The 20,475-nt window shown below is 45.8% G+C and overlaps 1 protein-coding gene and 1 non-coding gene across 2 annotated transcripts in view; both read right to left on the reverse strand.

Moving 5' to 3' along the window:
- Positions 1–3,086: 3,086 nt before the first annotated feature.
- Positions 3,087–20,475, reverse strand: part of FLT1 (fms related receptor tyrosine kinase 1) — a 192,532-nt gene continuing 175,143 nt past the window's right edge. The window contains exons 25-30 of the mRNA XM_004384145.3: positions 19,950–20,049; positions 12,873–12,978; positions 12,448–12,590; positions 10,360–10,444; positions 8,022–8,116; positions 3,087–3,784 (exon numbers count right to left, since the gene is read on the reverse strand). Coding sequence (XP_004384202.2) covers positions 3,583–3,784; positions 8,022–8,116; positions 10,360–10,444; positions 12,448–12,590; positions 12,873–12,978; positions 19,950–20,049 — 731 coding nt within the window. The 3' untranslated portion in view covers positions 3,087–3,582. The remainder of the gene's footprint in view (positions 3,785–8,021; positions 8,117–10,359; positions 10,445–12,447; positions 12,591–12,872; positions 12,979–19,949; positions 20,050–20,475) is intronic.
- Positions 9,605–9,732, reverse strand: LOC111821972 (small nucleolar RNA SNORA32). Its single transcript, XR_002825273.1, has one exon. It is a non-coding gene; the product is annotated as a small nucleolar RNA SNORA32 (small nucleolar RNA).

The following is a 20,475-nucleotide window of genomic DNA, read 5'->3' on the forward strand; positions in this document are numbered from 1 at the left end:
ACATATACATATAGTTGCTACCACTGTCATTCAAAGACACACTCTCTTTTAATCCATTTAAATGGGGCTGGCAAGTATCTTTCAAGTTTGACATTCTTATGGTCTGGGATAAAAGGCATAGCTAGAAGACTCAAGCAACATTTTTTAGGATTTGGACAAATTTGTCCCACAGGCTAATACCAGTGTGGTGTGATGGGTCACTTTTATATGGCCTTTCTAGCCATGGTCTTGTAACTCCCACCAAAATATTAGGTGGGACTATGCAAATAAGGTGCTCGTGGCCCACCAAAGGGATTGGACAACTTGCTAATAATACAAATAAAGTGCATGGCACCCTTGTGAGGGTGGGACCATGCAAATAAGGTATATGGAACCCTAACAAGGGGGATTGGTCAGTTTTGCCATCCTGCCAGGCTTAAAATGAGCCATCCCAGGGGTGGAAAGTGGGGACCTCACTACCACCAAGAAAGAAGAGCCAGGAGTGGAGTGCATCCTTTGGACCCAGGGTTCCTGTGCTGAGAATCTCCTAGACCCAGGAGGCAGAGAGCTGTAACACTGAAGACAGAGCAAGACGGCGAGAAGCAGCAGCAAACGCGTCAGAGAATCAGCAGAAGCAGAACCAAGAGACTGGCAGGAGATGGCGAGGTGGGCTTCCCAGCTCACGGAGCGAGACAGCTGAGCGCCTTCGGGCAAAAGACTTGCTGGCAGAGTGGGGTGCCTCTGGGCACTTATTGGCAGAGCTAAAGAGCTTTGTAACACTTGCCCGAGCAGGACAGATGCCGGGCCAAGGGGCTGAGAGCCAGAGAGAAGGCTACCTGCAGGCAGAAAAGAGGCTGTCCTGATCAAAGAACTGTATCCTGAGTTGTTTCTGATCCTGAATTGTAACCTGTTACTTCCCTAATAAACCCCATAACTGTAAGTATGGTCTATGAGTTCTGTGTGGCCATTGCAACAAATTATCAAACCCAGCAGAGAAGTAGAGAGTGCCGTGGGAGGGACAGCTGGTGTCAGAAATGGTAAAAAGGTTGGAGGGTGGCAGTATGTCAGACCTCCATCTCAAAGGAATCAGCCTTGGGCTGTTGATCTTGATTCTCCTTCCCTTGTGAAGTTAGAGGAGGTCAGACGCCCCTGCCTCGCCATTTTTACAAATAGGGTCTGCACATCACTTCTTGGATGAACAGATAAAGACTTGTATACGGTTGCAGTTCCATTCCCCCGTGTTTTACACATCATCTCAAGAATCCTTAAAGGAAATGCTTGCTCTTTAGTGCCAACCATTTTTGTCATAAATAACAAATGGTTCTAATAATACCATCAGTTAATTGTGTTTTAATTTTCAGTGCTCTTTTAATGAACCAGTCTGTTGTAAGCACTTTGCAATTAGATACACTCATTATTTCAAGCTTCCATTTTTCTTTCTATGTTAAGACTCCAGATTGAACCATTTTTGATGGATGGAGTCATGTCAATGACAAACCTGAATCTTTGAAGAAATATGAATTAACATAGTTCTAATATTTTTAGTCTTTGGGTAAAATGGTATTACTAACGTCTCTTAATGATTAAGAATCAAATTATTGAAATTAAGACATCATACATATAGTTAAGGTTTTTCTTTGTTATCACTAATTGCTGGGTCCTTATCTGATTTGGAAAAAAAAAACTAGAGAATGGACTGGAGTCCTGTTTTCCCTATTCTTAGCCTCCAGCTGTCCAGAGTGCTTTTTGAGGAAGAAAAAAGCTTTCCCCTTCTTCTGGCCCTTGCCTGCTTTTGTTTGGATTTAGTCTGTGGTGCAGAGGCCTCTGCCAGCAGAGCCATCCCTGGGGTGCCCACTGTCTCACTTGGCAGTGTCTTGACCAGGCCATGCTTTGACTCCCATCTCTTCATACAAAGAGCCTTCAAACAAGAATGTGACGCACAGGGAAGGAAGCATAAAGTCCTATTCCATTCAGGTCGTAGAGTCGTGATGTGCACAAAAGGCAGTGTACTCTCCTCTCCCGGAAGCAGCAATTCCCCGTTGCCTGTCCAGCTCCTGCCTGGCTGCGGAATGTGCATATATCCTAACTACATAGAACATGATCTCTATAAATATCAAACAACCAGATTAGAGATTCAGGGCCCATCGGGTCTTCAGACCTTGAAGAGTAGGCACCTCTTCTACCCTGTCTCCCTATTCCTATCCTCCTTGGACCCAAGGCAACGTCCAAAGCAGATGAAAACAGGCTTTTCTCCTCTGATGACTCTAATTAATATCCTAAGTCCCAATTCTAGCGATACCTTGCATAAGTTATATATCACCTTTTTTTTTCTCAACGAGCATAAAGTGCTTAATGAACATTGGTTCATGCTCTTCCACATCCTTCCAGATTAGCAGGAGCTAGTGGAATCCCCGTTAAAGGGAAACATGACTGACTGCCTATGCTTTGGGCCACAACTGTTTCGGCAGGTTGGTTTGGTTGGGGTAGAGATGGGGTTTTTCGCTGTACCTCACTCTTTTTATTCCATCCATCCTAGTTTTGGTACAGAGAAAACCCTCCCCGAGACTGCATTGCCACGCTCTTCAGTCCTTTTATAAGTAACTTGTACAAAATGGGATGATACAAAAAAATTGAGTTAAGTGTCTTGACCATACATTAATACTCTAAATAGAATCTGACACTTAAAAAAATGCGGCTTTGCGCCCAGCAGTAGATAACCCTAACAGACCAAACTCGTTCCAGATAGCCTACTGTGAGCAATGTGCTGAGTGTAAGGCCATCATGGCAAGGAGCCAAGAGAGCTGTGTTTATCTTGAGTTCCCAGTGTATCTTGTTCAAGGACTCAGCAGTACAGGCCAACCTCAGTGCTAGAAATCAAAAACTTGCCACGTGTGGGAATGGGCAGAGAACCAGTCCCACAGGTAACGTTTTCAAATTTGCTTTGCAGTTCCAAAGAATATGTCTGTCCCTGTCTTCCCTCCCGGAATCCAGAAAATGTTCTCTCATCCCTCTGTTCCACTGAAGTGGCATTGTTGAGAGCCTTCTCCCGTGCCCTTCCTGTGTGGTGCATCCCAGATTCTTTCTGGTGCCTTCTCTTTTCTCTTCTGCAGCTCCTTAATTTTTCCCTTTCCCCTCTTACATGCTTATGCCTGCTGGAGGTCCCAGAGAGTTTGCTTAGACCAGCTAGTGATCCCTGCAGCTAAAGGGCTGGGTGTCCCCTGGTTCTAGAGCTTCAGGGGCTACCAGGGGCATCCACGCTGCATGGATGTATTTCCTGGATCATCCAAAGTCCTCCGTGCCCTGAGGTCTCAGAGGCTGGTACAGGCAGTCACTGGGCTTAGAAAGGATTTCTGTTAACACATTGCATAATGTGCAGATTTAGCAGTAATGCTCTTCACTTGTCACTATTTCTCTATTTATCTGGGGTTACATTCTTGTTAGTCAAAGCAAAAAGAAAGCACTATTAAAAATCACAAAAAAGCAGCTGGCTTTTCCTGTGGAAAGATAACAGTGTAAACTTATATATGCATAATACTGTCAAAAGCTAGTTTTCTGGGGCTATAAATACACATGTGCTTCTAGACACAGGCTTTGTGCCCCACTTTAGACAGGTGGGGTGGAGTACAAGACCACTGAGTTGTAGTCTGGGGGAGGAGAGCAGCATGAAATCTTCCTTTCCAGCTCTGCATTGTCATATGTAAATCTGCGGCTGCCTTTGCTGGCGTGCCCACAGCTGGGGTGGCAGAAACCAGGCCTGGTGATGTCGGCAAGCCCCGACTCCTTACTTTTACTGGTCACTCTTAAGCTAGAAAGAAAGAAAGTCAAATGTAAACATCGGTTTCTTGAAAACAAACACAAGTCCACTATTTCTTATGTTCGTGCCCGTCCCAAAGTGAATGGTTACTGAACCTCATCTCCGGTCATACTTTCCTTGTCCTCAGGCTGCACACTAAATCTAAACCAAACCCAACCTGTTGCTGTCGAGTCGATTCCAATGCAGCTACCCTAGAGAACAGAGTAGAACTGTCCTATAGGTTTTTCCAAGACTGTAATCTTCTCTTGCGGAGCTGCTGGTGGGTTTGAACCGCTGACCCCTCATTTGGCAGCTGAGTGCTGTAACTACTGCACCACCAGGGCTCCTTTAAGCTGCACACTACCTCTCTAAGATCAGTTTGGTGTCACTGGGCAGGAAGGTGCATGCTTCTGGCTGGAGTGTGGCGTGTGTGATTAGACAATCAAATTCATGATTCTAAGTAGAAGAGAACTCAAAAGATTTGGTACAGCTCTCCCCTACCCAGGGGTCATTTAGCTTCTGTGGTAGGCTGGAAAATGGCCCAAGCAAATCCACGCCAAATCCTGGAACCTGTGAGTACTACCTTACATGGCAAATGATGTGATTAAGTCAAGGCTTTTGACAGGAGGAGCCTGTCCTGGGTTACGTGGGTTGGCCCTAAATGCAACCACACCTAAGAGAGGCAGAGGGAGTTTTGAGACAGACACACACAGGAGGAGGCAATGTGACCACGGAGGCAGAGACTGGAGTGATGCAGCCACAAGCCAAGGAACACCTAGAGCCACGAGAAGCTGGGAGAGGCAAGGAAAGGATCCTAGAGCCTTCAGAGAGAGTGTGGCCCTGCTGACACCGTGATTTCGGACTTCCTGGCCGCCAGAACTGGGGGAGAGACCTTTCTGTTGTAGGCCACCAAGTTTGTGCAGCCTCAGGAAAGTGATACACAAAAGTTAGAACGGTGGCTCCCCATCATGCCGTGTTCTCGAAGAGAAAGCTTGTAAGTCATGGGACTACATATCACCATGGAGGCGCAGGGGTGGAGAAACTTGCTTCTGGGTTCTATCTGTTACATCCAGCCTGAGACAAATATAAGAGGAAGGAAAGCTGCTCCTGTCCTTTCTTATTTGTTTGAAAGTTGTTTTTATTTTAAACAGGAGGTGGGATGAGAGGGAGAGAACCTAACAGGGTCACCATATTAAGTAGATTGGTTCTGGACTAGCATGTCATGGGATTGGTCCGTGTTTTATATTTTTAGTGTCAGAGTGGAAGATGCGAGTTTATATTTATGACCTTCCTTTTTCACAAAGATCTAGGTGGAAGTGGCCGTGCATTTTCTGAACTGTTCCGAAATACGAAGTAAAAGAGCATGTTATCCAGCTCTCTCCCTATGCACTCATTCCTCCTCGGGTGTCCTCATCTGCTGTGACCCAGCTCTGGTACCATCATTATCCTTATGTTAAAAGAAAACACACATGCAGATGTTTGCCTGGAAATGTCCTTGTCCTTCCAGTTTACTTGTGGTGATGAACTGTGCTAACTATAGTAAAACCTGCGGAAGCCAGAACTTGGGTAAGGTGGAAACTGTCAGAGAAGGAAAACTCAAATATTTTCCACTAATACAGAATGATAGAAAAATGGTAAGAAAAATGGTAATGCCTTCTGTCGAAGGCAGAAAACTTCCGAGACCCAGAAAAACATGGCAGTCTGGTCAGTTCCGGCTCTCACAGGTTTCAGTGTGTATCGTTTGAAGGTATTTGCTGCCATCTTTGATTTAGATCAGGGATCTGCAGACTACAGCCTTTGGGCTAGCTGCTTGTTTCTTTTTTTTTTTTTTTTAATGACAGCTTTATTGGGATATAATCTACAAACCATACAATTCACCTATTTAAAGTGTACAAGTCAACAATTTTTAGGATATTCACAAAGTTGTGCAACCATCACCACCATCAATTCTGGAACATTTTAACACCACCCAAAATCCACACCCATTAGTAGTCACTCTCCTCCCCTACCAGCCTCAGGTAACCACTTAGCTACTTTCTGTTTCCATTCTGGACACTTCATAGAAATAAGAAACTTAACAGTATGTGGTCTTCAGTGACTGGCTGCTTTCTCTTAGCGTAATGTTTTCTAGGCTCATCCATGTTGTAGCTTGTATCAGGTTTCAAACTTTTTATTAAAGAATAATACTTCATTTTATGGGTATACCACATCTGGTTTATCCATTTATCTGAACATTTGGGTTGTTTCTATTTTTTGCCTATTATAAATAATGCTGCTATGAATATTTGTTTGCAAGTTTTTGTGTGGACATAAGTTTTCAGTTCTCTTGGGTAGATACCCAGGAGTGGAATTGCTGGGTCATATGGTAAGGAGCTCTGGTGGCAAAGTAGTTAAGCGCTTGGTTAACAAAAAGGTCAGCAGTTCAAACCCACCAGCCACTCCACAGGAGAAAGATGTGGCAGTCTACTTCCATAAAGATTGCAGCCTTGGAATCCTATGGGCAGTTCTACTCTGTTCTATAGAGTTGGAGAGTCGCTATGAGTTGGAATCGACTCGACAGCAACGGGTGTTTTTTTGGATGGTAACTCTATATTTAACATTTTGAGGAACTGCCAGGCTATTTTCCAAAGCAGCTGTACCATTTTACATTCTCACCAGCACTGTGGGAGAGTTCTAGTTACTCCACAGCCTAGCCAACATTTGTTATTGTCTGACTTTTTTGATTATAACCATCCTAACGGGTCACTATGAGCTGGAATCGACTAGACAGCAACGAGTCTGGCTTTCGGTTTTAGTGGGTGTGAAGTGGTATCTCATTGCGGTTTCTATCTGCATCTCCCTGAGGACTAATGATGCTGAGTAGCTTTTCACACATGTGCCCATTGGCTGTAGCCACCTGTTTTTGTAAGCAAAGTTTACTGGAACACAGCCAGGCCTGCTTGCTTCTGTCTTGTCCAGGGCTGCTTTTGCACGGCCATGGCAGACATGAGGAGTTGCAGCAGAAACTATGGCACACAAGCCCAAAATATTTACTGTCTGTCCCTTTTAGAAAAGTCTGCTGACACCTGATTTAGATAAAAGAGGAGCAGGTTCTGCCTTTGGGTGACAAAGGGGCGGGCATTTGGACCAGGAAAGGAAGCCATGGCTGGCAGGCCAGACTTGACAGCCAGCACTATTCCTGGGTGGACGCTAGCACGGGGAGGCTGAAGTTGATGCGCAGGGCCTGTGGAGCGTAAAACAAGGACAGTTCATTCTGACAGCAGCTGCAGACGGCCACAGTATCGAAAGCCAAACCTGCCGCGGTCGAGTCGATTCCGACTCATAGAGACCCTATACGACAGAGGAGAACTGCCCCACAGAGTTTCCAAGGAGCAGCTGTTGGATTCAAACTGCTGACCTTTTGGTTAGCAGCCACAGCTCTTAACCACTGTGCCACCAGGGCTCCACAGTATTGAGGGAGGAGCTAATTGAGCAAGCCAGGGGCTTCTGGAGAAATCGTCAAGTGCGGAAAACATCCCAGGATCAAACAGGAAGCAGAGAAACATTAATTTGAAAGGCTGGTTTCTTAGGGTGGCATGTCTTAGTCCAGCAAAACAGCAGGGTGAGCCTTCTTGTACAAACTGCCCCGCCCAGCGCATAATAATGGGGGCATATCCTCTCCCCACCCCCAGAAGAAAGTCTTCATATGATTTTTGCCACCTCTTACACTTTTCACAGATGTGCAAATCAGGCTGTTTTCAACTGAGGCCATGGCTTCACGTGCTCAGGGCTTCCAACCTGTTCATTCCCTGCTGAGAATTTGCATTTCTAACAAGTTCCCAGGAAATTACACTAAGAATCACTGGGGGATCTTGTTAAAATGTAGATTCTGACTCAGTATATCTGGAGTGGAAATGCAAATTCTCGGCACAGAACTTACTAGGAATGCAAATTCTCAGCAGGGGTTCGAATCGGAAGGAACTGGTTGGAAGCCCTGGTTTGGATTTCCCGTCTTTGCTGTAATTTTGTGGAGGTTTTCTTCTCTTAAACTCCAAGCCTTCCTTACCAGGAAGGGTCCCATTTTATGCCCTCTTTCTTTTCCCTTCTGGAAAAGAAAAAGTGCTTTTCTGAAATTCCCGAGCACTGTAGTTCTGGTGGAAAGCAAAGGAGGGCAAGTAGCCCTCAAGTGGCTGCCATGACACCATCTTTTCTGACATCTTCCTTCACACACCCTGTCAACTGATCAGAGAAAAGACACCCGCTTCCTTACTCAATCTTCAGGGAGGCCTTGGGCTTGCTCTCAGTCCAGGTGAAGCGCTTCAGCACTGGGGAGACCAGCAGAGTGCTACCGTCCACCTGGTAATCCTGGCAGGAGAGAAAAAAGACGTTACACTTCCTGCCTGGCCCACTCACCCACCACTCATTGCTGTGGAACAATCCCCACTCATAGCAACCCTACAGGACAGACCAGAACTGTCCCATAGGGTTTCCAAGGCTGTAATCTTTATGGAAGCAGACTGCTGCATCTTTCTCTTGTGGAGCGGCTGGTGGGTTCAAACTGCTGACGTTTTGATTAGCTGCAGAGCACTGTACCACTGCACCACCTTCTGCCTGGCCACACCAAATCACTGGGCTGCACATCTGGAATCCCTGCACTTGCTGCCCTCACCCTCCACAATCTCTGCCTACGGAGACACAGCCTTTTCTCCACATTCACAACCCCAGACTTTGTCAGTTGCAAGAAATGCCTGTACCCAGTGACTTTTAGGCCCTTCTTCCTGAAGGTAAAGAAAGCTAATTTTCCTTAGTTTAAATAAGGAAGAAAATTGTAGGTAACAGGTTAGCATTTTCCATAGTACACTTTTATGCAAATTACTGCATAAAAATATTAAAACTAACTTTGGCAGATGAAGATTGCCCATGGGTATGCTAAGTGATTTAGTGGCTGTGATGTGCAAAAATTCTAAGAAATTATAAAGACCTCATTTAATTTTTTTTTCTTTGTAGAATCTATAGACTTTTCAGGCCCTCTGTGGTCATGGTTTCCAGCACTTAGTTTTCTGCATTGATTCATCTGTAGCATCGAGTTTTATGCAGACTCCCCATTACTCTGTTCAGACGGCATGTTCCAGTCAGTGGATTCCACACTTTGTTCCTGCCACCCTCTGGGTTCCTCCTGGGCTGGGCTCCTGTCCTTAATACCACTAACCAAGCCTGAGCAAGGAAAGCAACTATCATGTTTCACCACCGCATCAGGATGGCAAGTGTTAAGGTGGAGGGAAGTTGTCCACCTTTTCAGCATCGTTTCGGCTGGTGGGTTCGAACCACTGACCTTTTGGTTGGCAGCCGAGTGCCACCAGGGCTCCTTAACAACTAGCAAAACCAAATTTCCAGCTGTTTTACCTTTGTGTTTTGCAGCTCATTTGTAATGTTATTAAAATATTTTAAAGCATCTTGTCCTCTTTGCTGTTTTTGAGAAGGTTGCAGTGTTTTTGAAGGTGGCTCTGCTTTGGCTCCAGGCCACACCCTGTACAGTGACTGCCTTCACACTTCAGTTGGGTTTTCAGGCCCTTTATAGGACACGGTCATCGCCAGTGCTTCGCAAACCTTAATGTGCAAGCCAGTCACCTGGGGATCTCTTCAAAATGATTCAGGAAGCCTGGCGTGGTGCCTGGGAGCCTGCATTTCTGAAAGCTCCTGGATTGTGGCAGCACAGCTTATCCAGAGATCACACTATTTTTTTTCTATTTTATTGAATATAGATGATAAAGCTTATAGAGAATAACATGTGGCATAAATTATATTTCTATTGGTGCTGATCTAGGCAATGGCAATAAAACAAGTAAGGGTATAAAATGTTCCCAATTGGTTGAATGCTAGCAAGGTAGCAAAGAGAAAACCTAGTGGGAATTTTTTTTTTTTTTTAATGGTCAAGTACACAGTACTCAGAAATGGTGTTCTAAAATCCTTGGTAATGACCACAGAGATCACACTTGTAGTACCAGGGTCTACGAGACCAGAGGTACACTCTTGCCAGTCCCCCTTCCCTGCCCTGTCCTCCTGACCCCATGTCCCAGGGCCTGGAAGAACAGAGCTGGGTGAGGCCTCTTGTTTGCCAGGATCTACTTGGATTGTTTCTCCCAGTGTGGCTGGCTAGGAGTATGGCTGTTCAGCCTCCAGAACCTCAAGGGGTGGGAACATAAGACATAAGTAAAATGATTCCAAACTCTCAAGGCTGCTCCTAAGAGGCAGCTCTCCATGACATCACAAGGCCCAGCCAGTCACATAGTTTGGAGTCGTCTCTGTACAACTCTGAAAGCAATGATGCAACAGTGACCCCCAAGATAATGACGTTTCCTAAGGGAAGAAATTACTGCCAGGCAATGAGTTGGACCCTGGAGCAAACTCTGGGTCTTCCACCCGTGGAATTCGACTTTCAAATTGGCTCTGCACAGCTAAGCCTCATTGTCAGTCTCCCTAGGACTGTCATTTCAGCCACCTCTAATCCCTATTGACCTGGAGCCACCCGAAGTCTGGAGTCTGTGTTTGGACAAAGTCTGGCAAAGGGTTCTGCAGGGTGCAGTGAGCAGGTTAGCTTCATTACTTACATCAAGGATGGAGATGCCATTTGGTGAAAATTCTTCAAAGGTTTTGATTCTTTCCACGCTCATGAATTTGAAAGCATTTACGTATCTATGAAGAAGTAGAAAGAATAATCAGGGCAGGATAATGCTTTGTCCGGCTTTGATGAGTCAAGAGACCATGGACACTGTATGCTGGTTAAGATAAACCAGACTGCCAGCAGGAATTGCCTAACTCCTTCTGAGACTGAAATTCTCTTGTGGTGTTCCTCTGGGAATCCTAATGGTAATGCCACCTTCTACCATGATGTCAAGTCCAGAGGGACCCTTGGGAAACTCTGTAGTGGTTAGGCCTCTGGTCCCTCGCGGAATCAGAGAAACAGGCCTAGTAGAGAACTGAGGCATCATTTGGTCTAAACACCCTATGTTACAAGGAACAGAAGTGATATGACTTCTATCATTTATGGCTGCCTACTTTCTAAAAGGGTATGAAATGACGAATGAAATAACCAGTCAACCTGATTTAATTGCATAGCTGAGTACTAGGGCCTGTCTTGTATATTCAGTTCTGTGATTACAGATTAGGAGAAATGGGTAGCATTTGTGTAATTTCCCTATAAATACCTCCTGACCTTCTGTTGATGATGTATTGGGAAGGACCATTAGCGATATCCGTTATATAATCAATGGTTGAGGTTCTCTATTGATTGAGGTTCTCTACCACCCTCTGCAAGGCCCAATTTCTTAGTCAAGCACCCTAGTGTGCCCAAAGCTAAGCAACATACTAGAAGGACCCAAATTTCTTTGACACCTCCAGCCCTCATCTCTGGCCCAATCACAGTCTGCTAATTGATTTAATCCAAACTAGTTTTCTCATTTTAAAAAAATGGGTGACTCATCTGCTTTAGCATACTGGGTTAGTATTGACCGGCATCTATTAAGGCCTTCAAGAAATTCTGCTGGTCAGCCCAGACTTGTGGTAATGGATTACAGGTCGGTAGACGTGCGGTGATGGATTACAGGTCAGTATCAATAGTGTACTGCCCTGTAATCCATTTCCACAAGTCTGGGCTGGCCACAGATTTGTTCTAAGTTTTCACAGATGCCTATCAATATTTTCAGATTACTGCAGCTCTTCCCCATGCCCTCCCTGGCCATGGCTGAACTGAGATCAAAGCCCTAGGATAGTGCCCGCTCTAGCTCAAGATGCGAGAAGGCTCAGAAGACAATCTGAAGGGTTCCTGACTGCATGGGGTACAGGGAAGGAGTGTGAGAACATTTGGGTAAGAAACTCTATTCTGCAACTTTCTAGCCACACAATTTTGGCAAACTATCCTCCTCAAAACCTGAATATCCTACTTGTATAGCAGGAATAATATCTACTTCATAGGCTTGATGTGAGTGTTAAAGGAGCTAATGTATGCAAAGAGGCTAGCACAGTGCCAGAACCACACCAAATGAACACATATGTAACCACTATTACTTAATGTATGAGATACAGAAACCTGGCCCAGCACGGCACTCAGTGTTTATTCCCATGCCCCTTATCCAGTTACCTCTACAGTAATGTGAGATGTGTTAGTTTGTTAGGTAAGGGGTAGAAAGCCAGTTTTTTGTTTGTTTGGTTGGTTGGTTGGTTTTATCTAACATCTCATGAGAAAATCAATGTCATAGAAAAAAAAATGGGGGGATTGTTCTAGAGTAAAATAGACTAAAGAAACATAATAACCAAACGCAATGTGTTAATCTTGATTGGATCGTGCTTTTTTTTAAAAAAAGGTATAAAAGACAATTGGGGGGGAAATTACAATAATTTGAATACTGGATGAGATTAAGGAATTATCATTTGGTATGATAATTTTTGTGTGGTTACACAGAAGGTACTTCTTAGAAGTTGTATTACAAAGTAGGGATAAAGTGTCATGATGTCTGAAACCCTCTTTCAAATGGTTCAGCAAAAAGAAAACACACACACACACACATAGACAAAATAAGGCAAAATGTTAACAATAAGTGAATTTAGGAGGTGAGCATATGAGTATTATAAAATTCTTTCTTTCAATTTTTTGTATATTTGAAAACTTTATAACAGAATATCAGGGAAAGAAACTTTACCTGACATCATCAGAGCTTCCTGAATTAAATTTGGGAGCTGAAACATCTTCCTTGAAGAAGTCCTCAGAGAAGGCAGGAGTTGAGTATGTGAACCCACTACTTCCTGTCAGGATGGTGTTGAGTGGGATATAGTCCTTCCCATCCTAAAACACCAAAGATGGAGGTCTCATGGCACAAAATTTCACATCCACCCATTCCTGTGAAGCATTGTCATCTTTATGCCATTTGCACAATCTTGGTTGTGCTTTGGGACGTGTTAAAAGATATAACCTCTGCATCCATACATACACATGTATTTTTTACCACTGATCTCAGCTCTTCTACCAATGGTGAAACAAAACAAAAACAACAAAAAATGAACAAAACACCTCCTTGACTTAAGAAGGCGTTTGGCCTTCTTATATTCTATACAAATTTAGCTTTACCTGTTGTACATTTGCTTGAAGTAGATCGCCTAGTTTTTCCACAAGTTCTGCAAATCTTGGCCTCTCCTTTGGGTCTTTGTGCCAGCAGTCCAACATGAGCTGATAGCTGTTGAGGAGAAGCACAAGAGAGAGCGCTGGAGAGCTGTCATCATCCTATAGGTGGCCCTACAATGTTGTCATACAAATAATGATTACGGTTTTTGTAGGTTATGATATTTGCCTTTATTTTTAGGTCTGGGTGTGCAGCACCAACACATAAAAGGCTGTTTGGCCCAGGTCCTGCTGCTGGTGGAAAACATCTGTCTACAAAGGTAGAGTAATAAACCCACCTTCCAGAGTCCATTACCACCCAAGGCTTTTGGAGTGCCTTTGGTCTCTGCAAGAGCGGAAGGTCTGAGTTCTAATGTTAACCAAACAGCAATTTGGAAAGGAAACCTCGCTGTTCACGTCCAGATCGTTGATTTGAAGTACTACTCCCCACCCTGTCCTCACTTTCAAAAGCAAGACAATGTCCTTAACGTTTAAAAAGTTAGCATAGCCACAAATATCAATGGGTGAATAGTTCGCAGTACTTATTTAATTCTTGGGTTGTAACAGAGGTTGGCTTGGGGTTCTTTATAAGCACATAGGACTTTGAAGTCCTCACATTCCATTACTGACCTGAGCAGTGGAGATTGGCGGGGAAGGCACTATGTATATGTGACCCATGTAATTTCCAAAAGGTGAAGTTCACGTTGTTGTTGTTGTTGGGTGCTGTCGAGTCGATTTCGACTCAGCAACCCCATAGGACAAGGTAGAACGTCCCCATAGCGTTCCCGAGGCTGTAATCTTCACAGAAGCAGACTGCCACATCTCTCTCCCGTGGAGCGGCTGGTGAGTTCAAACCACCACCAGCCTTTCAGTTAGCAGTCTATCCTATTACGACCTTTCAGTTAGCAGCTTAATCTATTTATGCCCCTACTTTGGTTTCGAAGTATATGAGGTGGCTGATAAATAATAGTAAGAGTACAGGGAGGTTAAAAAAAGAAAGCAAGACTATCAGGAGGCAGGTAAAACAAAGATAAGAAAGGTGAAGCTACAGGCAAACTTAACATGCAAAGTTTATGTCATAATTCTGAGTACTTTGATGGAGGCAGGCTCTGAGCTTCTAGGCAGCTGGTGAAAGGAAGGAGTAATCAATTACATAATAATGCACATAAGCCAGAAGTTACAAACAAACTAGTTACTCAGGTGAAGCATGGCTTTTCCTAGAACTAAAATCTGAAGACAGGCTCTCCTATATGTCTCCTCCCATCCAGTAATGAGTTCATGGGGTTGCTTTATACATTGTCTTTCAATATTGGTAAATGCCTTAACAGCAGAATATATTGTTCAATAAAAACAGTTCTGACCGGCAAAACAATGTGGGCCTGGTGTGTGTCCTGGAGCTCTGGTTTAACCCAAGGATAAAGTTCTAGGTACCCAGGGGAAAAGAAGCCCTGGTGGCACAATGGTTAAAGTGCTCGGCTGCTAACAGAAAAGTCGTCCCTTTGAACCCACCAGCCACTCCATGAGAGAAAAGACCTGGCAATCTGCTCCTATAAAGATTACAGTCTAGGAAACTGATAGGGCGGTTCTACTTGGTCCTCCGGGGTTGCTATGAGTTGGAATCGACTTAACAGCACACAGCAATAACCACCATCACCCAGGGGTATGGTGGCACCTGAGTTCTTCCGATAACCCTCCAAGCATACTGGTCTTCAAAAGCAAGCTTTTCCTGACAGTTGGGCATGGAATTCACATTGCACTTTCTGACAAGTATCCAGCAAGCAGACAGCCTAAGTGTTCGATTAATGGGCAGGAGCTCAAGGATCATATGCCTAAATTGCAGATTCCCCTGCCTTTTCTGAAAACTCTGGGTCAAGACTCTTCTCAGAAGGTGATGCTGGGTTCCCTCCCACGCCTGTGCCTCGTCTGCTGTGCCTATTTTACCTCACTCCAGGGGCAGGGGGGTGGTGGGGAGGTGGCACGGGTCAGCTGGTCCCCAGAGCTGTGAGAGCCCTTTGGAAGGTGTGATTGGGGGGCGGGCAGCGGGAAGGAGTCACTGTATAGGAACCAATTGAGAGAAACTAGGGAGACTGGGAAGAAGAGAAGGAGAATTCTAATTCTCTAACTCTGGGCTGTTGTCCCTGCTGTCTGGGAAACACAGTACGGGGGCCAGAGCTGTGCAAGGCCCCTAACTGTCCCCGCCCAGCAGTGCCTCAGCGTGCCGGCTCTAGGCGCTGCTCCCGAGTGCTGCTGAGTGCTGCCAGGAGCCGCCACTCAGGCAATCGAGGCCAGCCTCCTAGCAGCCAGAGGTCTGCACAATTCTATACAGAACTCATTTTAAGGTAAATTTATACATTTTACTAATGTATTGAGATGGGTGTAAAAATATACACCATAGATGCAGGTGTTCACTAAAGTCTAAGGTCTCTCATACCAAGGTACATTGGCTGTGGTGGAGGTTGGCCAATTTCCACCTTACTATACTCAAGTAAGGGGCCTTGGTGATGCAAGGGTTAAGCACTCAGCTACTAGCCAAAAGGTCAGCAGTTTGAACCCACCAGCTGCTCGGTGGGAGAAAGATACGGCAGTCTGCTTCCATAAAGCTTACAGCCTAGGAAACCCTGTGAGGCAGTTCTACTCTGTCCTATGGGGGCGCTATGAGTCAGAATCGATGGGAATGGGTACTCTCAAGTAGTGCTGTTTCAGTAGTAGAATGCTCGCCTTCCATGCAGGAGACCAGGGTTTAATTCCTGGCCAGTGCACCTCATGCACAGCTACCACCCGTCTGTCGATGCAGGCTTGCATGTTGATATGACACGGAACTGAAGAAAGACCTAGCGATCTACTTCCAAAAATCACAGTGAAAACCCTATGGATCACAACGATCCAATCTGCAACCCACCATGGGGCTGGCACAGGACCAGGCAGCATTTCATTCTGTTGCACATGGGGTTGCCATGAGTCGGGGGCCGACTCCACGGCAGCTCACAACAACCCTAAAGTCTAATCCTCCAAGGCTCCTTTATCTCCAGCAATAAATAGATTCTTGGAGGCTGTTGGAATAAAAACATTAAATATAGAGATAATCTACAGAAAGTAGCCAAAGCAAGAAAGGCCCGGCCCACTCAGCCCAGCAACAGAAGGGGCCCTGAGAGCAGAGAGCACCCCATCGAACAGAGGCCCCGGGTGATCCCCAGCAGCATCGTCCCTTCACCGCTGAGCCGGCCGCTGTTTGTGAGGGGTGCTCACTGTGAGCAGGGCTCTCCCTGGTTCCTCTCTGCTGCAACTAGCAAGAGGGACCACCTACAACTACTTGGTGTTTTTTATTTTTGATTCTTGGGTTCCAATCTCTAGTTTCCACTCCTTTTGCCTAAAATTCAGTGCAACTCATCTCAACAAACACCAAAGGAAAAGAAAAAAAAAAAAATCAAAACATTCATTGCTCATTCCTTTATCGAAAGACATCTGACTAAACAGGCTCTGGGCGAGGAACCAACAGCTCAGCGTTACACAGTTTTACATCACTAAGTAAACAGGTTTATAAAGTAAAGAGACACCAGTGGTGCCCAACCCAACAGCCCTCCTTGAAATAAGCCAGTGGTGAGGGTCCTGTGGGAGGAGCTTTCCTCCCAAAGCTATCACCCAAGTTTCCAAGTGCACACCGCTTCAGGCCTACTGTTGGAACAAACAAGAAGGAAATTAGTCCATCGGCTTTCCAGTGCTGGAGGGAATGGCTGAAGGTCTGAATTCTGGCCCTCTCAGCAAGCACTTCACAAAGCTGCTTCTTACTTTTTTAAATGTGCAAATAAACTCCTCTCCAGAATTGAGGACTCATCCCTTTCTCTAGAAGAAGCCTCTTCAGGTACAGGGGCTACCTGGGTGAGGTGTATGTCTAGACCTGAAGGTTTGACAAAGGCAAAGGAAGTTTTTAGACCAAAGCTGATATGACTTTGTATCCCTAGAGTTATTTGGGACCAGAACCTGGATAAGGAATGGAAACACCCTGCAGGAACATAGAATGGCTTGTGGACTCTAGACTCAGACTGAGTTTTCATTACTTATTAACAATGTGGCTGTGGCCAAATCACTTAGGTGCTCTGTGCCTGGGTTTCCTCATTTCTGTAAAATGGAAATAATAATACCAAAACCAAACCCAACCCATTGTTGTTGAGTCGATTATAACTCATAGCGACCCTATAGTACCAACTTCACAGGGTTGTTATGAGGATTAGGTAAATTAATACAGTGAAACCTGTGAGAGCCGGAACACAACAGGACTGCCTTGTTTTTCTGGGTCTCGCCAGTTTTCCGCCTTTGACAGGGTGCAGCTTACCACTTTTCTATTGCTCTCTATTAGTGGCAAATATTTGAGTTTGCCTTCTCTGACAGGTTTCTGCCTTGCACAGGTCCCAGCTTTTGCAGGTTTTACTGTATATGTTAACAGTGCTTAAAACGGTATCTGACACTTGAGCACTAAATAACTATTAGCAATTACTATTATTCCCATTAGTAATTAAGAACTTACTCTTGCGATTTCCAGATAATATGAAAAGAGGAAGGAAATATTTGATTCAAAGCCTGAGTGGACATTTTGCTGAGGACTGTGGGGTACAGCCCCTGTGGTTTAGGGAGATCAGCCAGATCTCCTAAACCAGTCTCCTCAGCCTCTTAGCTGACCCAGGGCAAGTCACTAGACAAAAATCTGAGGTCCCTCACACCAAGGCACATCGTCTGTAGTGGCAGTTCTACTTTGTCCTATAGGGTCACTGTGAGTCAGAATCAACTTGATGGCAAACGACAACAGGGGCCCTGGTGGCACAAACAGATAAGCACTCGGCTGCTAATTGAAAAGTTGGTGGTTCGAACCCACTCAGCAGCTCTGCCGGAGAAAGACCTAGTGATCTGCTCCTATAAAGATTTCAGCCTAGAAAACCCTATGGAGCACTTCTGTGCTGTCACATGTGGTGACTTTGTGTCGAAAATTGACTCATGGCTCCTAACAACAACAACACACAGAATCCTAGTGTCATTACTTGTCAAATTCAGACTCTAACGTCTGCCCTGCCTGCTTCTCGAGGTTGTTGGGAAGTTCAACCAAAAAAAACCCAAACCGGTTGCCAGCGAGTCGATTCCAACTCAGAGCGACCCTGTAGGACAGAGTAGAACTGCCCCATAGGGTTTCCAAGGCTGTAATCTTTATGGAGGTAGAATTGCCACATCTTTCTCTCGCAGAGCCGCTGGTGGGTGCAAACCACCGACCTTTCAGTTAGCAGTTGAGCACTTAACCACTGCACCACCAGGGCTCCTGGAATACACTTAGAAACCAGTGAAATCCAAAGTAATCTCTCTTTGAACCCAATCTCCTGGAGTCTGCCCTCTCACCAAGTAAAAGGAATCACGTGATTAACAACTGTGGCTGCCTTAACCACTCTGCAGCCAAACGTTGTCCTGGGGAGTAATCTGGCTCTGTCACCAGCTCTCAAAAGGGCCTTGCCCCACATTCCCTGCACTTTCCTGATAAGCACACCATGCACGACTGACAAGAACAAACCACCTCCTTCTCCATGCTCAGGCTGTGCCCAGCCCTGCCTCCACAGGACTGAGCTCCTCGTCCTGGGTCTGGCCTAGCCTTGTCCTGAGATGAAGGAAAGAGACTGCGACCTTGCACTTTGGCCAAGCCCACATTTCCTTCGTTCCCCTGACTCCTCCCCAAAGGCCATCCCAGGGCTCTGACAGGACCCCATTGTGTGAATGCGATGGGACGGCGGGCTGCCAGTTCAGGAAAGGAGGTGCCGCCTCAGGGAGGCCCAAGTCCTTGTCAGCAGCTCAGCAAAACTGCCGGCATCATCACATTCCTGCTTGGGCCTCAAAGTGCAAAACATCCACAAGAGCCTCAGGAAGAAGAAGATCCAAGAAAGGCAAGCAACTCTTTGCACAGTGGAAGGAGCCTTCCCATGGAGCCTGTCATCATCCTAGACTCACTGGACCGCACAGCAGAAGGCACCTCAAGGAGTCATCTGGTCCAGGAAGCTCCTGATAGCTATCCCTGTTGGTGCTGGTGCTGTCGAGTCGATTTTGATTCATAGTGACCCTATAAGACAAAGTAGAACTGCCCTATAGGGTTTTCTAGCCTGTAATTTTTATAGCGGCAGATTGCTAGTTCTTTCTCCCATGGAGCCGCTGGATGGACTCAAACCACCAACCTTTCAGTTAGCAGCCGAGTGCTTAACCGTTTGCACCACTAAAACAAACCAACCAAAAAAAACCAAACCCATTGCCGTCAAGTCGAATCTGACTCATAGCTTCCCTATAGAACAGAGTAGAACTGCTCCATAGGGTTTCCAAGGAGTGGCTAGTGGATTCAAATCACTGACCTTTTGGTTAGCAGCCAAGCTCTTAACCACTGTGCCACGAGGGCTCCGTTTGCACCACTAGGGGTCCTTAATCCTGTCCCTAAAGGATTCTAAAGGAGTTGTGTTTTCCATGTAGCCTCTGTGGAGTACAACTGATCACTAGTTTAGTCAGGAAATCCCCCCTTTCTCTCCTACACCTCTTCCCTGCAGTCCAAGTCAAGCCCCTTGTCAGTCTTTGCTGTGCATGGAGAATAGGTCAACAGCGGCTCCCAGCCTTTCATCCCTGCGGCTGCTTCACCCATTTGGCTCCTACTTTTTGAGTGAGGCCAAAGTCTTACATTCAGCCTCTTTGGTCCACTCATTTGGTCTGGATTCCTAAAGCAGCACTGAAGTTCTAACTTCCGTTCCCAGCTAGAGGCACTGCAAAGTCATGTCACGGTCAGGAGAGGGAAGGGTTAGGGATGGCTTGAGGATGCTACGCCCTGCTTCTGGAAAACAGTCCCAGCACAGCTGGGCTCCACAGGGGCTGAGCAGGGACATCCCCAAAGGCCAGGAGAACAGTGTCAGAGTAACTCATCTTTTAGGACTAAGATTCTAAAAACTGAAGCAACAAAACAAATATGTCCGCCCCCAATCTGAGGTGTCCTTGTAGGGAGAGAGCAGTCAAATGGGGACGGAAGGAAGCAAAGGGCCTCACATTTCAGAAGTTGCGTATTCAGGAGCCCGCATCCTCATGCCTTCCTTCAGGCGGCTGCAGAAATCCTCGTCCATTTGCACTCCTGGGTATGGAGACCCACCTAGAGGAGACAAGGTGTGACAGGGAGGGCAGATCGTGTCCTCAGGGCACAAAAAGACCACACGGGGCAATTGAGTGCTCCTTTCCTCTCTGCTCAAGGGATGCTTTGATCAGAAACTCCCAGTGACTGGACAGCCACAGAGAACCTCAGCCAACCCTTGCTAGGACACACTTGGTTGTCTCAGTGGTGTTGGGTATGATGCCACAGCCTAGTCCTATCGGCTATCCCTATCTGTGCAGTCAGGAGCCGGCGTGTCCTCTGAAGGGTCCCTTCCTTCTCCCCACAAAGGAACTCTAGAGAAATCCCACCATTAGAGACTCATTCCTTGGGTTAATGAGCTTCTTTCTGAAAAGCCAACAGACTTAGCAGAGGTTATTTGTGGATCATTCACATCTCAGTGAGAACGATGGTAGGTAGCCACTTTCT

Source organism: Trichechus manatus, unplaced genomic scaffold (genome assembly GCF_000243295.1).
Source record: "Trichechus manatus latirostris isolate Lorelei unplaced genomic scaffold, TriManLat1.0 scaffold00118, whole genome shotgun sequence".
Classification (NCBI taxonomy): domain Eukaryota; kingdom Metazoa; phylum Chordata; class Mammalia; order Sirenia; family Trichechidae; genus Trichechus; species Trichechus manatus.